The following is a 20,752-nucleotide window of genomic DNA, read 5'->3' on the forward strand; positions in this document are numbered from 1 at the left end:
CAACAGAGTTCTTTGTGGAGGTTTAGGAACATGAGAAGAGGGCTGCTTAGGTGAGGGTGGAAAAACTTCTTGAAAGTGGTGACCATCTGCTCAGTCTCAAAGGAAGTACAGGGGTCATCTAGAAGAAGAAAGAAGAAATAAGTTTAACCTCTCCTGCACGCTAACCTGTCTCCCAACTAACATTTTTACATGCTGACTAGATGCCAAACCCTGAACTAGCTACTTGATATTTCATTACCTGATTATTCTTCTTCAAAGCCCTCAAATAAAGTGTTCTTATTATTGCTCTTTGAGGTACTGAGAGAGAAGTAATTTTTCTAGGTTTACAGACCTTGGGCTCCAGGTTTACTGATTCTAAAAAGTCACATTATTTCATCAATACAAAGCCAAAAGAGAAATTTTGAACGCTAGTGACCATGTTGACACTGCAAAAGTAATGACAGCAATACAAGCATTAACGTGTACCTTATGCATAAAAGAGGTAATTAAGAGTGTTTGTCTACCTTGTGCTAAAATTTATAGTTAAAAATGAAAAGCCTAATTTTAATTAGTTTGTATTCACAGAGTTATTTTCCCTTAGTCATGTTTTACAAACACCTCCAAAACAAAAATTTTAATATCACAACTGATATTTAATGTCTGAGTAATTTCCCTCACCTTAACATTTAGGAAAACCAATGTTTCTATCATGAGCATCCATATGAAGAGACCACCAAGCAGGCTTTGTGTGAGCAATAAAGCTTTTTAATCACCTGGGTGCAGGTGGGCTGAGTCCAAAAATAGAGTCAGCGAAGGGAGATAAGGGTCGGGCCGTTTTATAGGATTTGTGTAGGTAAAGGAAAATTATAGTCAAAGGGGGGTTATTCTCTGGCGGGCAGGAGTAGGGGTCACAAGGTGCTCAGTGGGGGAGCTTTTTGAGCCAGGATGAGGCAGGAAAAAGGTTTTCACAAGGTAATGTCATCGCTTAAGGCAAGGACCAGCCATTTTCACTTCTTTTGTGGTGGAATGTCATCAGTTAAGGTGGGGGCAGGGCATTTTCACTTCTATTGTGATTCTTCAGTTATTTCAGGCCATCTGGGCGTATACATGCAAGTCACAGGGGATGCGATGGCTTGGCTTGGGCTCAGAGACCTGACAGTTTCCATATAGACCCATCATGGAAGGGACATTGAGAAAAGTTTGTCAGAAAGAAAAAAAAAAAAGCCCAGGAGTTTTGTGTTTGAGCAATAGTGAGTGATGGGCAGAACATGGCCAACTCCCTAACAGCAAGTGGTCCAGTGATACATTTCACCATCCTGTAAGAGCTGAGGATGCAGGGACCTAGTGGTGCTATCTGTGCCCTTTCTGAGTCCTGTCCTCACTCTGCTAGCTTCTCTCTCAAGCTATCAGCACAATGGTCGGCCTGAATAGCATTCTTAAGGACATAAAGCATTTATAGAATAGGGCAACATGAATTGTTTTAAAGCAGTTTTCAGATATATAGTTCATGCCTAACAATGATGACAGCATCTTCAGCTTCAATTCCAGCAGTATTTTTTCAGCTTATATCTTCGATGACATTTGTACCCGTCCAAACCTGTCTGTATCCCACGTAGTATGGTGTTTCAGTGTATTTCAGTCTTAATGCTGATGGAATGCAACACATTAGGGGACCCTGTTGTAGCAAGCAGCTGCAGTCACTTCCTCTGCTAAAATGAAAGGGGTCAGGATTTGGGAAAAAATAAATAAATAAATCCTTGTCATTTCATAACACATTGACAGGAAGAAAAGACAAGTGCAACTTATCAGTATAGATGTTGTTATTAACCTTCCTTGTTTATACTGCACATTTCCAATTATACCCATTATGATGGACTTTAGCTAGAGGGCAGGTCGCATTTTTTAAATGGGTTGAGAGCAGTAGTGGTTTAGCTAGTGTTCATTTGTTTTCTATTGCTTGGTTAAGCATGCTGTATGGTCTTTTTCCCGTTTTACATATTGGATGCATAAGAAACTCTGCTTTAATTGTGCTAAATTGGTGCTTCTCCTCCCTGGGAATTTTTTAAAACATGCTAATACTTGAGCTGCACCCATCAGGGATGGTCATTTAATTGGTTTGGCTTTCTGAGAGGAGGGTGGGGCACTAGGAATTTGAGAAAGCATCCCTGAGATTCTGATATGCAGCTGGAATTAAACACAAGGAGATCAGCTATGGATGACTTCAGTTGTGATATGTAGAGACTAAGGAAGGGCAGACTCAAAGTAGATCACTGTTTGATAAGATTAGTTCTCTCTAAATTGGAGGTGTTTTAAGAACAGCAGTGGTTGGAGATAGAAAGCCGAGGATATTGGAAGGAGTCCCTGGAAATTTAGAACTATGGCCTGGGCTTCTGAGTGTGTTGTGTCTACTACAGGAAGTTTGTATTTGCCTTGACTCTTATCCTGGATAGTTTATGCAGATATAAACATGAATTGCTCTTTCTTAAGTCTATACAAAGGGCTTTCATATAAAAAATTTCAAGTTCACTATATATATATATATATATATACACACACACACATACACACATACACATATATATAGCATTTGAAAAAAGTTAAATCCTGCTTAATTAAGCATTCCTAGCAGCTGTCCTGTGAATTGTCTCAGCAGTATTACCCACATAGGACAAGTAAGAAAATTGAAGTTCTGAAAGGTTAAGTGCCTTGCCCAAGGTCATATAGCAATTCAGTAATGAGCTGGGATTAGAAATCAGAGCCCTGAAGGTCTTGTCTGTTGTCAGATCCATTGAATTTGGCTTCTGTTGCAAAATGAATGATGATTATAAAAATTTAAGAATATAGAGTACATTTTTTTCAGGCAGTATTTCAAAATGAAAGAAGTATATGGATATTCTGAAGCTTATTTTTAACATTCCTGGAAAGTTTAGCAGAAAAGCTTTGCAATTTTGCCTAATTTCATTTATATATAGATAGATACAGTCTTTAGCTCAGTGTTCATTTTGAAGTACTTCAAGATTTAAGCTGGGAGGGAATTTTAGGGGAACATGCTGCTGTTGATGTATCTGCTCTATATATGGAACACCAAGATGAATAGGAAGGAAGTATATAAAACCTTCCTACTCATAGTTCTACTAGGGCATTGCATTTTTTTTAACCACTTAAGCCTGCATTTCTCCTTGAACAAAGAGAGAACATTGATGGATTTGGATAATAAATACAAAGTTCATATTATCATTTCTGAACTCCTATAAAACTAAAGAGATCTTTTATGTTATTATCTATCTGTCAAGTTTTACTTCTGCTGCACTGGGTAGATTTAATAATGCATGTATGTACATTTCAGCATAACACCAGCACCTAGTTGAGTTGCCTACATATAGCAGGTACCTCACAAATATTTATTAATGATGACAACACTGTATATGGTAAATGCTTCACTCTGATAACTCAGAGTCACAGATTTAAAGGTGAATAAACAGGCTGCCCAATATTGTACTGCCATCTTTGTCTGTCACTAGTATTGACTTAGAAACAGCCTTCTTTTTTTTTTTTTTTTTTTAAGATGGAATCTCTCCCTGTTGCCCAGGCTGGAGTGCAATGGCACAATCTCGGCTCACTGCAAGCTCCACCTCCCAGGTTCATGCCATTCTCCTGCCTCAGCCTCCTGAGTATCTGGGACTACAGGTGCCCACCACCATGTCTGACTAACTTTGTGTATTTTTAGTAGAGACAGCGTTTCACCTTGTCAACCAGGATGGTCTCAATCTCCTGACCTCGTGATCCACCCACCTCAGCCTCCCAAAGTGCTGGGATTACAAGCATGAGCCACTGCGCCCAGCCAGAAACAACCTTCTCAATGACAATTTGGAATTTTTTCCAAGTCCAAGTTGTTTTCCCCTCATATTAATGCTCATTTTTGAATAAATGCTAAGTCTTTTCAGTTTTATAGCATCCATTTGTGATGTTTCTGTTATAGTAACACATATAGAGTAGCTATGGTTATTTTGAGGTAAGCCTTATACTCTCTTCCCATTAAATTTTTTTTTTTTTTTTTTTTTACAAACAAGTTTGTTGAGGGACACAAAACAGCCTTCTTCAAATGTTTGAACGATGCCAGCAGAATTCTGTATCAAGAAATAAAAAGGTCCAGTGATCCTGTTGAGTAGATAATAGTGCAGTCAGTCTACTTTTTCCACACATTTGAAATGCAATCCTATGCTGGAATTAGAAATAAAATGTACATGTTTCTTATTATACATGCACATGGGGGTGATAGTCTTTGAATGATCATATAATGTTTCATACAAACCAAGACATTTATGAGAGTGAATGGAGGAGTTATTATTATTTAAGCTAGGATAATAGGTATTAGCTAAAATTGCCCTGAGAGAGCAGGATGTTTGACCATCCTAGCCATTCCTCTCCAATAATATGAGAACATAGTTGTAGGTACTAATTGCCTTGCAATTGTAGTTTAATTTACCAGGAACATGGAATGGTTTTAAGCCATTCGTTGTCTGCTCCTAGATGTACAAAGCAGGAATGAGACTCAGTTCCGAATGGAAAGCTGGATTGTCACTTTTTTTTTCTCTGTCTAAATTACAGAAAATTTAACTATTGAAACTTTTCTTCTATTTTTTAAAATCTTTCTTTTCTTTCATGAACTCCCATTATGCTAGAGAAAATTCCTTGTACGTGGCAATGTGTACACGCTTCACGTGCAGTATCTCATGTAATCCTCCTAGCAGTTATAAGAACTAGAAACTTAGCTGGCCTGTTTTACAACTTAGGAAGTTGAGGCTTAGCAAGGTCAAAGAAATAACCTGAAGTCTAACAGGTGTTAGGGTTGCAACTCAACCCTAGGAAGTATTTAATGTGAGACTGTTAATGTGATATTAATCTTCAAAAGCATTGGTGTCATCCTTTTGCTTCAATCTTTGTGAGAGAGGAATCACCAGGATAGGTTCAGTTTTGTTTTTGAGTGGTGAGTTGTATATATAAGTGAAGAGAAGGAAAGAGAACTTCAGGGTGAGAACCAGGAGTTATAAAGTGGTAGGCCTGGAACAGTAGTGGTGCTGTGAAGCGTAATAGACCACTGATGTTTAATGAGTAATAGGAATATTTGAGAAACAAGGGAAACCCCTGAAGGTTAATTTTTAAAATCTATTAGAATTCTGCAGGTTGCTGCTGGATTAACTACCACGTGCTGCTGGTACATGACTATCCTTCATCTACTCTGCACCTATGGTTGCCTCTAGCAGTGCCCCCAATTTCCTGGCCACACGTTCATCTCCAACCCTGCCTCTCCTATCAGCCAGTGCCTATGTCCACTCCTGTTCTACTACCTACTTGCTGTCCCCCTACTCTTACATTTTAGATTAGTTGCAAACTTAGTGAGTCAGTCTTTATTTTAACTCATTAATCGAATAACCCTGACATCAGGGCTCAGCATTCATGACGTGAATTCAGTGTGATGTGCCCCAGCTTACCTAGCTGCAAATCACCCAAAGGGTCTCTTTACATACTCATTTCTTCTCTCTTTGCTATCATCTTTCTGGAAAAGATGAGTGTAGACCTTCACGAAGAATCTATAAACATCTCTCAATGTTTGTAGCCCATTCATGTGCTTTTTATGGTAAATATGTTTCTTAATCTTTAAGTCACCATCTTCTCTAAATGTTACTTCTTTTGACTATAATTAATAGCAAGTTTAATTATACCTGATGACTTAGTGATGATAAAATATGCATAAATCAAAACTGAATTTAAACTAGTTATTAGTCATAATCATGCTTGAGCAATTGTTCATGTTGGCAAACAGGCACTTTAATTTATTGTTATTTTTCATAGGCCTAATGAGGTTGGAAACATCACTCACAAAAGCTTACAAACATGGCACTTTTTTAACACTGAAATCTTCTGTAAGCGAGTGCTATTGAAAAATTGCTTAGAAGGGAATAAGTATTCCTTTAGAATAACAGAAGGACAGTGACGTAAACTATTTCCCCTCACACCCCCCCCCCGAATGCTCCCTCTTTTCCTTCATCATACTATAAAGTCTATTTTAGTGGAAATATCATGGGCCTAAATGTCTGCCTAGTACAGTTTTAACTCTAGCTAGGTGATTTTTGGGAAATTATTTACTTCTTCCACCCTCCATTTTCTTACCTGTAAAAAGGGAATAATTATAAGAAGTGATAATAATAAAATAAGGTAGCATATGCATACGTAAAATGCCCAGACGTGGATCTGACATAGATTAAGATGGTAATTCCTAGAAACATTTAATATGTTTTACACACGTAGGTGATCTAAATGTAGTCCAGTGGCAAAGCCACTATCCTCCCCTCTCTATAGCTACTTCCCCAAATCACTTTTTCTTCAGTATTCAATGGAAAAGGAGGTGTTGTTTCACATCACTCTTAGAGCTACTACTTGGCCTTTCCCCATCTTCTCTTACCTGGCTTCAAATCATGATACTGGGGGCTGCCTCAGACACTACTTCTTTTGTTGCTGGTTACCTTTTGGATTTCTGGAATTATTGTTCTCCCTTGATACAGCCCTCATGCGGGCTTCAAAATGAAGTGAAATTTTTACAGGAAAGGGATATGGATCCAGACCGTAAGAGATGATTCTTTATTTTATTTTATTTTATTTTATTTATTTACTTTAAACTCTAGGGTACATGTGCACAACGTGCAGGTCTGTTACATAGGTATACATGTGCCATGTTGGTTTGCTGCATCCATCAACTCGTAGTTTACATTAGGTATTTCTCCTCATGCTATCCCTCCCCCAGCTCCCCACCCCTCCACAGGCCCTGGTGTGTGATGTTCCCCGCCCCATGTCCAAGTGTTCTCATTGTTCAGTTCTCACCTATGAGTGAGAACATGTGGTATTTAGTTTTCTGTCCTTGTGTTAGTTTGCTGAGAATGATGGTTTCCAGCTTCATCCGTGTCCCTGCAAAGGACATGAACTGATCCTTTTTTATGGCTGCATAGTATTCCATGGTATATATGTGCCATATTTTCATAATGCAGTCTATCGTTGAAATCTCGTGCAAGAAAGAATTCAGGACAAGTCCATAGAGTAAAGTGAAAGCAAGTTTATTAAGAAAGTAAAGGAATAAAAGAATGACTACTTCATAGACAGAGCAGCCCTGAGGGCTGATGGTTGCCCATTTTTATGGTTATTTCCTGATGATATGCTCAACAAGGTGGGGATTATTCATGCCTCCCCTTTTTAGACGATGTAGGGTAACTTCCTGATGTTGCCATGGCATCTGTAAACTGTCATGGAGCTGGTTGGAGGGTAGCAGTGAGGATGACCAGAGGTCTCTCTTCTGGCCATCTTGGTTTTGATGGGATTTAGCTGGCTTCTTTACTGTAGCCATTTTATCAGCAAGGTCTTTATGACCTACATCTTATGCTGACCTCCAATCTCATCCTGTGACTTAGAATACCTTAACCATCTGGGAATGCAGCCCAGTAGGCCTCAGCCTTATTTTACCCAGCCCCTATTCAAGTTGGAGTTGCTGTGGTTTAAATGCCTCGCACAAAAATGGGAAAATCATTGACTGTTCTATCCCAAGTGTACACTGCCTGCCCTTGAGCTTCCCACAACACCACTTGCGTCTGTTGTGTGTAAAGGATTCTGCTATAGGTTTGACCATAATTTGAGGCATTTACATCATAAGGAGAGGAAAATTCTTTAAAATTGATTGCTAAATATGTCCATTGCAAAGTTCAAGGAAATACAGAGAGAGAGAGAGAGAGAGAGAGAGAGATGGAGAGAGAGAGAGAGAGAGAAAGAGCAAAAGAAAAAGAAAAAGAGAAAGAAAGACTCTTAACAGGTAGTTCACACATCTCTGGTGTTGTTTCCCCAGCTCAAGATCATCCCTTAACTCTCTCTCTCTCCAAAAGCATACATTTTTCTTCACTTATACACAGTGGGGATCAGTTTCTCCTCTGGAAAATCTTACTTCGATACTAAATGTTGATTTTCACTGGAGGATCCATCCTTTTCAACCTCCACCCGAATATCTGTAGGGCATGAAAGTCAATGCAACTGTTTTTCTCAAACTTTAGATTATTTTACCTGGAGTCACACCATAAAGGCAGACTACCTCAGTGTGTGAGTGTGTATCGTGGGTGTATGGTGTGTGCATGTGCATGTTTAGTGTGAAGGGAGAAGTATGGATCCATGCTGTATATGTAGTCTCCCTTAGGGTTTCTCTCTCCATGTGAGGTGAAGGCATTCCTTTCGTTTTTTTCTATTGTTTTCAATCTTTATTTACAAACTCCTAAGATAATATTTGGACAAAACACACATACACACAAACCCACACTCAAGTAAACATTCTAAAGCTAAACAGTACAGTATAGGCTAAACAGAGATAGTACAGTATAATTGGCATTAATTGGGAGTAGGCAAAGAGACTTTTTCCTAAAGGCATAATTATTTACAAAAGATTGTTCCCACCCAAATAAAGATAGCTTTTTATATTATTATGAGGCAGAGCTGTGTTGGCAACCCTCTTTTTCTTTTTAAGCGTCTATTTCTAAACTCCTCACAGAACCTTAACTACATTTAAAAAGGGGTCAATTACAGCATCTATTCTTTCAAATAGCAGCGTCTCTCCTTTGACTTTATTGGCGTGTTCTGCCAGGAAAGAGGTAGCCCACTCAAATGGGGCACCGGAGGAAGATTTAACAAAGGGACCATTTACAAAGGAATAGGAAGTGTTAAGGTAGACTTACAGGGTATGATGGTTTAGTACCTGGGCTAGTGAAAGTTAAGAGCCATACAGTTGATGGAGGGAGAAACATTTAGTGGAATGAAAGAAAAGTATTTAATAGCTATAAGCAAATGCCACTCCATAGGAACTGTGGCTTTCGTTAGAGGTAGGGAGACAACTTGAGGCAATACAGAGGATGGAATCTGGTGGAATAAATACCTTCATCTCTCTATTTCTTAACTTGCCCTTTTTTTCTTTTCTTTTGTGTGTCCCATCCCCTCATTGGCAAAGGCCAAACAGAAGCCAATAAGGCAGGGGGCCACCAATGCAGCCCACCTATGGGTATAAAGCAGGTTAAAGCAGGACAAAGGGGATCTTGGGGAACAGATGGAAAAGATCCTGTACATATCCTTAACTTCTAGTTCAAAGTCATGAGATGTGCGAAGTTGTTGGTCTCTCCTCCTTCTGAGAATCTCATTTAAAATGATAGGAAAGGAATTTTCAAAGCCCTAATTCCTTCTCAAAAACAAAAGGAGAGGACCATTAGTGGAGGGGAGATCTTTATGGATGATAGAACATTAATGGGTAAGACCAAAAAGTAGAGAAATTGATGACATGACATTGGGAGCCATGACCTAATGTAGCAGGAAGGTGGGTGGTGGCAGGGAGAAAGCTCCTCTACCCAAGAGGACTATGCCAAGCTGTGGTGACTGGTCTGATGGAGGACAGGAGTGAGGGGTAGGACTTAAAAAAATATGGGTTATTAAGCAACCAGTAGAGGCATAAAAATAGCAACGTCATTATCAAAGATTGAAAGATGGTACAAAGTAAATTGTCAATTACTGCAGAAAGTCAATACGTAATGTCTGAAGTTCATAAATCAAGAAGTAATGACATAAGCATAGTATTTATAGATTTGGAGGTAACCATAGAAAAATTAAATGCAGAAGCAGTTGAAAGTGTTCCTTCTGAAAAGGAAGACAGAGAGTAAGGAAGCTTTCATAGTGGGTGAGTTGCTTCTCACTGTGAGTCTTCTAGTATTCATGATTTTTTAAAAATGCATATATAATTTTAATGAATTCTTATTTCATTGTGCTGGCTTTCTGTAAGTTAACATCTTGATATGGGTAGGTCCATTATTTGTACCAAACCTACCAGTTGATTCCATCTTTGCCTACACTGTCTTTTCTCTCCATTCTTTAAAACCCTCACTGTGCTCCTCCCTCTCTCCCACTTCCCCATGTGCTCACACCCAGAGCCATACTCACATACCTTCCTTCTGAGTGTAGTTAATTACATGTCTGTCTTTGTAAATAAATGCCTTGCATTCTTACATCTCAGTGCCTTTCTTCAAAGTGTTTCCCTGGCCTGAATGGTTTCATTCATATATATATGCATATATATGATTCATATATATATGCATATATATGATTTTGTTCTGTTTAACCATGAGGACCCTCAAAGCAGATAAAAATCTGTCTCCTTCATGAGCCCTCTTTGGTTGCCAAATTCTAAAATGATTTGTGTTTCTTCTATACCCACCTAACCCTGTGTCACTCTCTGACACTGCTCACACTGCAATGTCTTCTAACTAATTGTGTATATGTCTGCCCCTTTTCTTCTTGCTTAATTGTAAGTTCTGTAGGTCAGAGATTTGTGTCTGTATTTATAGTGCCAATAGTCTATCTTCCACATAGTAATTGAAATAGTTGCTAAGCACTTTAATGATAATTGATTTTTGTTGTTGATGTTGATTCAGAAGGCATCTAAAGATTGTGAAATGAGTGCCTCAACACATTAAAGTGAACATCAGTTTTTTTTTTTTGTTGATGTTCCTATTAATACTTCTACTTCTCAGCAAAACCCTGAAGTAAACAATATTTTGTTCTTTCCCAATTTTAGTGCCTCTTCCCTAAATTCCAATTATATACATATGGTTATAAGGTTATGAGGTTATAAAGAATAAGAAATCTAATAAACTAATATCCATAAATTGGTTACTAATATATTAATTATTATAGGTGTGTTTTGTTTGCACTATAAAAAGTGGCCTGGATGGAGAAATCCCTTACTCAAGAGACTGAGTTGCTAATAATAAAACACCAGCGATTTCAGCTGTTGTTTGGAGATCAAAGAGGGCTTCTGGGGCCCCTCTAATCATGTCAAAAAACTTTTATGCCATTGGTAGGGTAGATTCTAATTAAACATATTAAGACAGTGAGAAATAATTATATTTGAAATCACCATTGTTAAGTATTGTGTGTTTATTTCATAAAAGTAAGATGGAGTGTTAACTCCTGGTCTTTGCTTGTTATTTTCATTCCCAGGTTGACTTTCCACATGTGCTTACTTTATCTGTCTCTCAGTTGCTACCTGGATTTTGATCTGCATCAACATAAAATGGCACTATTTAATTTTCTTTTTCCTTTACTTCAGGAAATGCCACAATAAAACAGTCTCGATACAGAATCATCATCCAAGAAGCAGCCAATGGAGGCCAGGAATGCCCAGATACCTTATATGAGGAGAGAGAGTGTGAAGATGTCTCCTTGTGTCCTATATATCGGTAAGTAGTTATCTTTTAAAATTATCATTAGACCTACTACAAATTATAACCTATTTTCTTTCATATAATATATGGTCGTTTGGTGAAAAATAAGAAGTAAGAGGGGATCTGGGATTTACATATCTTCAAATACTTTAATATTCTTACCCTCTTATCTGGAACATATTTGGGAGGAGTAGAGAATATGAAAGTCTAATTAACAGGGGGGAAAGGAAGCATGTTTGACCGTAAGTGAGCTGCTTGACTTATGCCACCAAGCAATCCATTTTCAGGATCATGTTTGAAAGAGATTCAGGATGAGGTTGTTACGGTTGTTATCTGGGGGCTGGGAGAAGGAATACACACACCACACACACACACACACACGCGCGCGCGCGCGCAGGAGGCAACTTACCTTCATTCTATTATTCTCATCCTAACATCTTTAGTCAAGAATTAAGAGCAAATTTGTACTCCCTTGTTTATTTTAATTAAAAATGTTTTTGGTTCTCAATTTTTGTGATACACAATTTCAGAAACCATTCAATTAGAAAAAAAAAAAGTTTAACTTATGGATAAAATTTTTTATTACAAAAAGAAGATGAATAACTTTTAAACTATGTATGTTCCCTGAATATTCCCTCTTGGCAAATTAGTGATTACTATTTATAAAAATAATACTTGAGGTTTCTTTGCTTACTCACAAACTTCCCCCCTTTTAACACCTGACAGTTTTAAATCTGATTGAAATGCTACTTTAAAGTGTATTGGGATTAAATTCAATCTCTGTGGGGTTTTACTGATTTGTGAAAATAATCCATGGTCTTAAAAATAATATGGGTTTTATCAGCACACTTAAAAATGCCTTCAGCAAAAATGTCCCATGTTTCTGCTAATTATTTGAGAAACTGAACTTAAAGCTGTGAAATTCGAGGGCTAATTATTTGAGAGAATACAAGTTATTTCCTTTTTTTTTTTAAAGAAGAAAGATATTGTTGAAGAAGTCTAAATTACTATTGATTTTATCATCCTGTACTTTCATTGTTTTTATCCGATGACCAGTTTTGGGAGGATGTAAATAAACACTGGGAACATGCCCAGACTCCTATTTTTTTCTCATTAACCACAGGGCCATTGTGGAAACACTGTCAATATTCATCCTTTTGTACAATGTCTAAATATTGAAACTTCTGAGCCCAGCAAGAGCTCTCAAGGAAAGTATCCAAATGAAAAAAAATAGCCAAATCAAATATTATTAGACGTTTTTATCAACCCAGGGTTGTTATAATCAGACAAAATCAAAAAACTATTAGTGGGATCTTCTATTTCTTTGTCCACTCATTTTACTCTCTCATTGCGTTTCAATTTAGCTACTTGTGTTTGAGCTAGTTGCTATCAATGACCTCCTGCCTTGTTCCCCAAAAATCAGTTCTACTGTGTATGAATTGGATCATTGTGCCATTTTTCCTGATGCGTATTTCAAAATGTATCCAAGTTATCAGCATGAATCTCTGCTCCTTCATGAAACATCCTTGAATTTTGAGCAATGTAGTTCCAATTTAGATTTTGCTTTCCCCTTTATTGGTATGTTAGGGAGGAAGTTGTCTTAGGAAGCGAGTTAAGATAGGATTTTATCATTCTCTTCTGATTCTTCTTTCTGACTCCATTAAGGTGATATATTCACATGTTTACCAAATTAAAACAGAATCAAAATGCCTATTTAATCTGTCATGTGTATTTGAACTTCTCTCAATACATTCAGTAGATAAGACAGCATGGGCACCTTTATCCCTATGTAGAATTGGCAATAAGATGTTGCCAAGAGGATGTGGCTGAATATCCAGAGACAGGACTGGCAACTGGCCTGTCCTGACTTGCGCAGCCTGGGACAAATCATTTAACCTCTCTGAGCCTGGGTTTATTATCCTAAAATTGAAAGTTTAATAAAGGAAATCCAAAAATTTCTTTCCTCCATTTCAGTCTATTCACCAAGGTAAAAGACATTGAACTCCTCAATCTCACTTTGGTCAAGAAAGCCTATGTAAACTCAATTTAAGGAAATTTAATGAATGAACGACATATTTTAGTTCAAAAGTTGGACTAAAATCCCTTACCTTTTGGCTTCTATATCTTGGATTCATGTGGAATGTGTCTGTTCATGTATAAAGTAAATTTATAACAATTTAAAATTAATAGATGATTTCTTTAAATGTAACAGGTTTCCTGTTTAGCTGTTTCCTGATTTTTTTTCCCCAACTCTTCAGCTATTCCCATTATGAAGGCCACTTGAATGAGGTCAATGATGTTTTGCTTCATGTTTCTCTTTCCTTTTTTGAAGTAGTTCTTTTATCAGAGGTATTGGCTCATATGAAAAGGGTTAAAATGTACTAAGTGAAAGAGCAGGATCTGTAGTTATACTTAGGGTTTGGATTTTCTGGAATGTTGTGAAGAGACAGATTTAAGGACACAAGTCATCATATGCCCTGTGAGTCATAAAAAGAGAGTTTTGTTGACCTGAGAAAGAAAAGCCAGTAGAAAGTGAGAAGATTGCCTTCAAGATTGTATCCTCTGAGGACTAGAAATCATGGTATTTTATCAACGGCAGGTCCATTCCTCTTTCCTAAGATGAACTATCGGATAAGATAGGTCCATGGTGCCCGTTCTTTTACTCTATAACCTATTGAGATGTTTGATTTACTTCAGAAGACCTTGGGAACACCTTATAAATGGAAGCAGCGGATTAAGTGTGAAGGTTTGTACCTCAAGCTTATAAAAATTTTGAAGCAGAAGATTAATGTGAAGTTTGTACCTCAAGCTTACTGATGTTCAAACCTTGATTCTCTAACGCACCAATGGGACATAGGGATTTTCTCGCTCTCTTTTTTTTCTTGAAACAATTTTAAGTGCATAAAGAACTAGACCCTCTAGACTGATCTGTGCCTCTAATGTTTATTATTGCCACTTTTCTATATTAACCAAAGTTTATGTGCAAAATATCCAAATTCAGTTTTTTCTCATTAGCCACAGGACCAATTCAAAAACATTGAATTAGTGCCTAAATCATGAATCTGGGGTAGAATGGACTATTGTCATTCTAGTGCTTGCCAAGGCTTGGTTTTATGACATTGGTTTCACATCCAGTTTTATTGAATTTCTGTCTTTATGTTTTTTTAAACTTGAAACATATCTAAGTATTTCTTCTGCATGTTGATCACAGTGAAGTTTCTAGTCCATTGTTTTTGGTAATCACAGGTGGAAGCTACAGAAATGGAGCCCTTGCATCTTAGTGCCAGAGTCTGTCCGGCAGGGAATAATGGGCAGCAGTGAAGCCTGTGGAAAGGGGTTACAAACAAGAGGTAAGATGATTTTTACATAGTTTTTTATTAATATATAAGTTAATATTATGTAACTCATATGTGTTGCTTATTTGTATACTTGAATTAATTGTGATATTATTGGCTTGAATTATTTATATTTATTGATGTTGAATATAAATAGAATTTGGCATAATTAACATTTTATATTAGATTAACTATAACCAGTTAGTGTACCTAAGGACTAAAGAAACATAAGCAAATTCTGTTCTCAGTCATAGCATACACCAATGCTCATATTCCAAATACGTATTAGATATTACCTGGTATTTGTGAATGAAGGTTATATCAAGATTAAATTCAACTGTCTGTATACTTTAGATTTTTTGGTGCTAATTAAATATTTGTTGATGAATGAAAGAATAACTGAATGAATTGACTAATCTTAATGATCATAGGATATTGCTTAAATATAATTGTCATATACATACTCATATCTTATATGTCAAATGCATACAAAGGAAGTATTAAAATTTCTGGAAGACATATGAATAAGCTTCTGGACCTGAGTAGAACTTCCTTTTATCATCAATGTCTAGAAGGTGTGGGAAATCTCTGAAAAGTACTCAGAGAATCATCAGACTGCTCACTTTTCTATTTCATTCATAATCTAGGTGCCAATTATATGAAGCTTGATATGAAGCGCATTTTTCTCCGAATCTGACCACTTTGTCACTAAAGGGATGTATGTGGCAAAATTAGACCTTGTAGAATCAATCAAAGTATACTGGTTTCATAATTAATGTTCTTTTACAAGGCATATTTAGAATTAAGTTTCTCGTTTTGTTACATAGGTCATCCTTTGGAAATAATACCACTGTCAAAAAATTGGTAGATGAAATTGATTGGTCAGGTAGTTTGATTTAAGACTTCTGTGGGGATCTACAGTGACTTTGTGTAAATTATAAGAATGAATCACTTTCTTAAGACATTTTACTTTTATATATCACTAAATTATTGTAATAATATGATATTGTTATTTTAAGATTTTTGCCTACTTTCTGCTGAGAAATTGTTACAGAATATCCAAATCACCAATATCTACTCCATGGATGGAGCCCTATTAAAAAGTGGCAACTTTATGTAGTGTACAGTTTAAATAGCACCTTGAATTTGTTACTCTATGATACTACAATACTAAACAAAATCATTTAGTAAATTCTGCAAGGATATTGTTTGTAAATGATGTAGAATTATCACATAAAAAGCAAGATATTGGCCGGGCGCGGTGGCTCAAGCCTGTAATCCCAGCACTTTGGGAGGCCGAGACGGGCGGATCACGAGGTCAGGAGATCGAGACCATCCTGGCTAACACGGTGAAACCCCGTCTCTACTAAAAAAATACAAAAAACTAGCCGGGCGAGGTGGCGGGCGCCTGTAGTCCCAGCTACTCGGGAGGCTGAGGCAGGAGAATGGCAGGAACCCGGGAGGCGGAGCTTGCAGTGAGCTGAGACCCGGCCACAGCACTCCAGCCTGGGCGACAGAGCGAGACTCCATCTCAAAAAAAAAAAAAAAAAAAAAAAAGCAAGATATTTCATATTTTCTAGAATATGAAATCTCTTTGGATTTCAATTTAAATGAACATTTCTAGCTGGATGCCTGATAGTCCTTTAGATTAGGCAATGAACTTTCTCTAAATTTGATACCAACATTAGAGCAATCCTGGTGTTTAGTTGATGGGCAAGTTGCACTTTTAGCATAGTAGGATGGGTCTTCAATTTTAGGATTATGGAGGAAAGACATTTCTACCTCCATCTTTTCTTTAAATTAAGAACCATAAAGGAAAATACAAAACAATAAGACTAAATACATCTCCAGTGAGATCAATCTCCTTTAAAAATCACTCCAAAGAACAAGGAATACAGTAAGCTTACTTTCAGGTAAATTAGGAGCCATCAGTAACCTACATCATAATATATAAATTTGGAAAGTAAATGGAGATATGGTAAAGTACTTTGCAGAACAAGATTACAACAAAGTGTTGGCAAGGGTGAAGGTATGGGAGCTGGAGGGAAATAAAATGATATATCCTGGACAACTCCAGGAAGAAACCACATTCTCCACATTCTGCAGAAGGAAGTGTGCAAGTGTGTGTGTGTGTGTGTGTGTATTGGGAGTTGAGGATAAAAACTGGAGCTCTGAAAGTCTGAAAGAGCAGCAAAGTTCTTCCTTGTTTAAGTTCCTCACTTTTCACTCTACTGAGTCAGATTTCTGCCTTTTCTTTTTCTTGTGGGGGCATGGAGATGTATTCTCTGGGAAACAGAGAGGTTTTAGACTCTGGACAATAAGCAGAGGTGGGTGGAGATGCAGGGCTAGACTGAAATCAGGTGGATCAAAGGAATGTCTGAATAAGGAATTATGAGACTATGATTTCCTCTGAACATTAAACTGCTAAGAGTTGAAGATAGAGAAATGAGAATATAAAGGGGAGAAAAGTACCAAAGAAATAATACTAGAAAAAATACTCATTAAGGAGCCGAAATGATTAAATAAGACCCACATCAAGGCTTGTCATTGTGATATTTCAGACCACATGGGGTAAAGTCATTACCCTAAAGGCTTCCAGAGTAAACAGCATGATCTCTCACCCAGAGTTCTTGAATAAGATTATAGGACTTTTCACATCAACTGGAAAGTGGAAGGAAATAGAGCAATAGCTTCTAAATGTGAAATGAGAATATTTTCAACCAAGAAGTCCATATTAAATTATCATTCAGTTATTAGGATAACATGAAAATGTTTGCAGAAAACAAAATCTCCAAAAGCTTACCTTCAAAGCATCCTGTGTCGAGAAGTAAATAGGGTATATGCCTCATCAAAGATGAATAAATCAGGATGCACACTGGATATCCTCCCCAGAAGAGAGGACATTGGCATTCCTAGGAAGAAAGAGAAGGGAAATTCATGGACCACTGCTGTTCACAGGCCTCGAGTTGTTCACTAGGCTCATGTGGTGAGAGCAGGAGACCTATAAAGTGTCAGGAGGGGTGTCTTAACATAAACAATAGAAAGAATAGAGGATTTGTCAGGTTTGACCTGGACAATTGCACTGAGAAGCATTTCATAGGTATAAAAGCACTTATCCAGATTCATAGAAATGTCTGCAAATAAAAGTGAAAGAATTTCAGGAAATACAAAATGTTGTAGATAGAAGGTATAGTTACAATATACTTTTTCAGCTTACCTATAAAGAATATATTATCATAAAAGCAAAAACATTAAATTATGGATTTAAGCAAAGAATGTGATTCAACAGTATTGAGAGTTTAGTGAAGGGACCTGGGGGGTGTTGTCCTCAAAAAGACAACAGTAGAAAACACCTATCATTAAGGAATTGGCTAATGGAGGTATATGGATATATTTTTAGAAACATTAAGTACCCATTAGAAGAAACTGTAGAACAGTAAAAAATAATTGACTCAAAGTGAGGAGTCGGGTAATTATTTGTTTTATCATTATTCAAGTTTCAATGCTATGAATATGTACTACTTTGGTAAAAATTTATTTTTTAACATAATCTGGCCAGGTGTGATGGTTCACGCCTGTAATCTCAGCACTTTGGAAGTCTGAGGTGAGAGGATTCCGTGAGCTCAAGAGTTCAAGACCAGCCTGGATAATATGGCAAGACCCTGTGTCTATGAAAATAGAAATTTTAAAAAAATGAGCCAGACATGGTAATGTATGCCTGTAGTCCCAGCTACTCAGAAGGCTGAGGTGGGAGGATCGTTCGAACCTGGGCAGCTGAGGCTACAGTGAGCTGTGACACGCCACTGCATTTCAGCCTGGGTGACAGAATAAGACCCTGGCTCAAACAACAATAATAATGCAATGAAGTGATCTATTCAATGTTCTAAGGGATTATTTAAGTAAATGCATTGTAAAATGCTGAAAAAGCTAGGTCCAGGAAGGCAATTTAGGTGGGGGAAGGGAGGAGGAGGGACCTGCCTGTTTTATACCATATGAAGAAGCTTCTGCTGTCAGCATTTTTTGCTGGTTTAAACAGTTACGGTCTTGTTTCTTCACGCATATTAATAGGATGGATTGTGGTTCCTAAAAATACATGTCGCCATGCTAATCATCATAACCTGTACATATGACTTTATTTGCAAAAAGGATCTTTGTAGATGTAATTAATTTAAGGATTTAAAACCTTTATCAATTTGGAAAAGTTTATTTTGTCTTTGAGTTCTTTGTATCCCAGAGGGAGTTTGAACTCAGACCATAAAGTCGTGGGAAGGCCAGCTTGAGGTTATACATTCTCATGAAGGATTCTCCTCTCTTGCTATCCAATGCTATGCTTTAGAATTGCAAGTTGTCTTGCCAAAACCTTGTGCCTAGCAAGTTTATTTCTATCTAGTTCATCCCTAAACACTAAGGGTGAGTGTTAGTTGCCATTGCTTCTAGTGTGGGAATTTTATAAGATTCTCCATAGCCAACCTTATATTTTGTTTTCTTCTGTGCATTATGAATCCATAAAAGTAAAAACTGGGATCTTCAAGATTTAATAGAAACCCTTGGGATGAAATTTGTCTTTCTTGTTTACCTTGCAGGGTCTCATACTTTCATTTTGTTTTGGGTGTTATGGATTCCTTACTTTCAGACCAGCCCAGCAATACATTCAGAAAATATATATATTATCGTATGCTTTAGTCTTTTTCATTTGAAAGGATATTTCAGGATTTGTGTGCCATTAGACTGCCAGAAACAGAAGTACCACTTGTTTTGTTTCATTGTGCGTTGGTTGCTGACCTGTTTAATTGGTTCATGTTAAGATTTCATTCGTATAATAATTTTTCAGTTAAAAAATAAGAAAAACAAGGTAGAACAGCACATAGAGTTATAACTGTAGCTAAACGTCTATACTATCTCCAGGAAGATGGGCATTTTGAGTTTCATTGTCCTAGTTGTCTCCTACTTCAAGGAGACCCAAGTATTCTTTCTGCCCAGAGTCTTGTGCTTTATCAGAATAATTTTTTTAATGGTGACTTATATTTTATGGCAAATAAAAGTATAAGAGGAAGAAATTTAAACATAATAATACGCTTTGTAGAAACTGCTCTTAAAATGCTAAAACTTTAGTACTAATAAAAGAGAGAGAGAAAAGTCAAGATGCTGTCATTTCTATAAGTGGAGTGTATTTCGCTAGGGACTGATTTTTTGTTTTGCTATCCACAGTAACTATTTTAAAGCTGACTTAATGGACTTTCCAGTATTTTTCTTTTGTACAGAACTTTCTGGTCATTTATCAGCCCGTGAGTATACTCTGTCAGCGACAGACTTGACATTATGGCACTGTAATGGATACAGAGTAGGTACTGGAGATCGAAATCATCTTGTCTATGATATCGTTGACTCTTTTGAACTATCTGTAGTCTTTTTTGGTTTATTTGCACTGAACAGTGTTTAGGTGGACCAAAAGAGGCAGATCTCTAAACTCTGTCAAATCTTTTTGTTCTTTTTAAATTAGTTTTTGTCACAGTTTTCTTACACAATAGTTTTGATGGAGATTCTGTATGCTTTTCTTTGCATTCAAGGAACCCCTTTAAAGTAAAGATGTTTTTCTGGGGAAAAAAAATGAGCAAAATAATTCGCTTTCAAAATTAGTTGTGGATTACCTTTAGTTTTTGCTTGTTTGTTTGTTTGTTGTGAATGGAATTAGAAATCAGAAGAAGTTAAATAATGGAGATCTAAAGTCTTAATTATACAGCAATAATACCTGGTATTTAAAAATGAAAATCCATAAGAAACATATATTTGTGTGTGTTTACCATTTTTGCCTGATATGCTTTATTTAACATAACATTTCATAATCTACTCTTTCACTAAGGCTTGCAATATGTGATTGAATCATTAAGAATTGATTTATGGCCAGGCGCAGTGGCTCACGCCTGTAATCCCAGCACTCTGAGAGGCTGAGGCAGGTGGATTGCCTGAAGTCAGGAGTTCGAGACCAGTCTGACCAACATGGTGAAACCCCGTCTATACTAAAAATACAGAAATTAGCTGGGTGTGGTGGTCAGTGCCTGTAATCCCAACTACTCGGAAGGCTAAGGCAGAAGAATCTCTAGAACCTGGGAGGCAGAAGTTGCAGTGAGCTAAGATCTCAAAAAAAAA

The 20,752-nt window shown here is 37.1% G+C and overlaps 1 protein-coding gene across 1 annotated transcript in view; it reads left to right on the top strand.

Moving 5' to 3' along the window:
* The window catches only part of THSD7B (thrombospondin type 1 domain containing 7B), an 886,725-nt gene that overhangs the window by 494,056 nt on the left and 371,917 nt on the right, over positions 1–20,752 (top strand). The window contains exons 11-12 of the mRNA XM_025405082.1: positions 11,156–11,285; positions 14,517–14,620. Coding sequence (XP_025260867.1) covers positions 11,156–11,285; positions 14,517–14,620 — 234 coding nt within the window. The remainder of the gene's footprint in view (positions 1–11,155; positions 11,286–14,516; positions 14,621–20,752) is intronic.

The sequence above is a fragment of the Theropithecus gelada genome, chromosome 12 (assembly GCF_003255815.1).
Source record: "Theropithecus gelada isolate Dixy chromosome 12, Tgel_1.0, whole genome shotgun sequence".
Taxonomy (NCBI): Eukaryota; Metazoa; Chordata; class Mammalia; order Primates; family Cercopithecidae; genus Theropithecus; species Theropithecus gelada.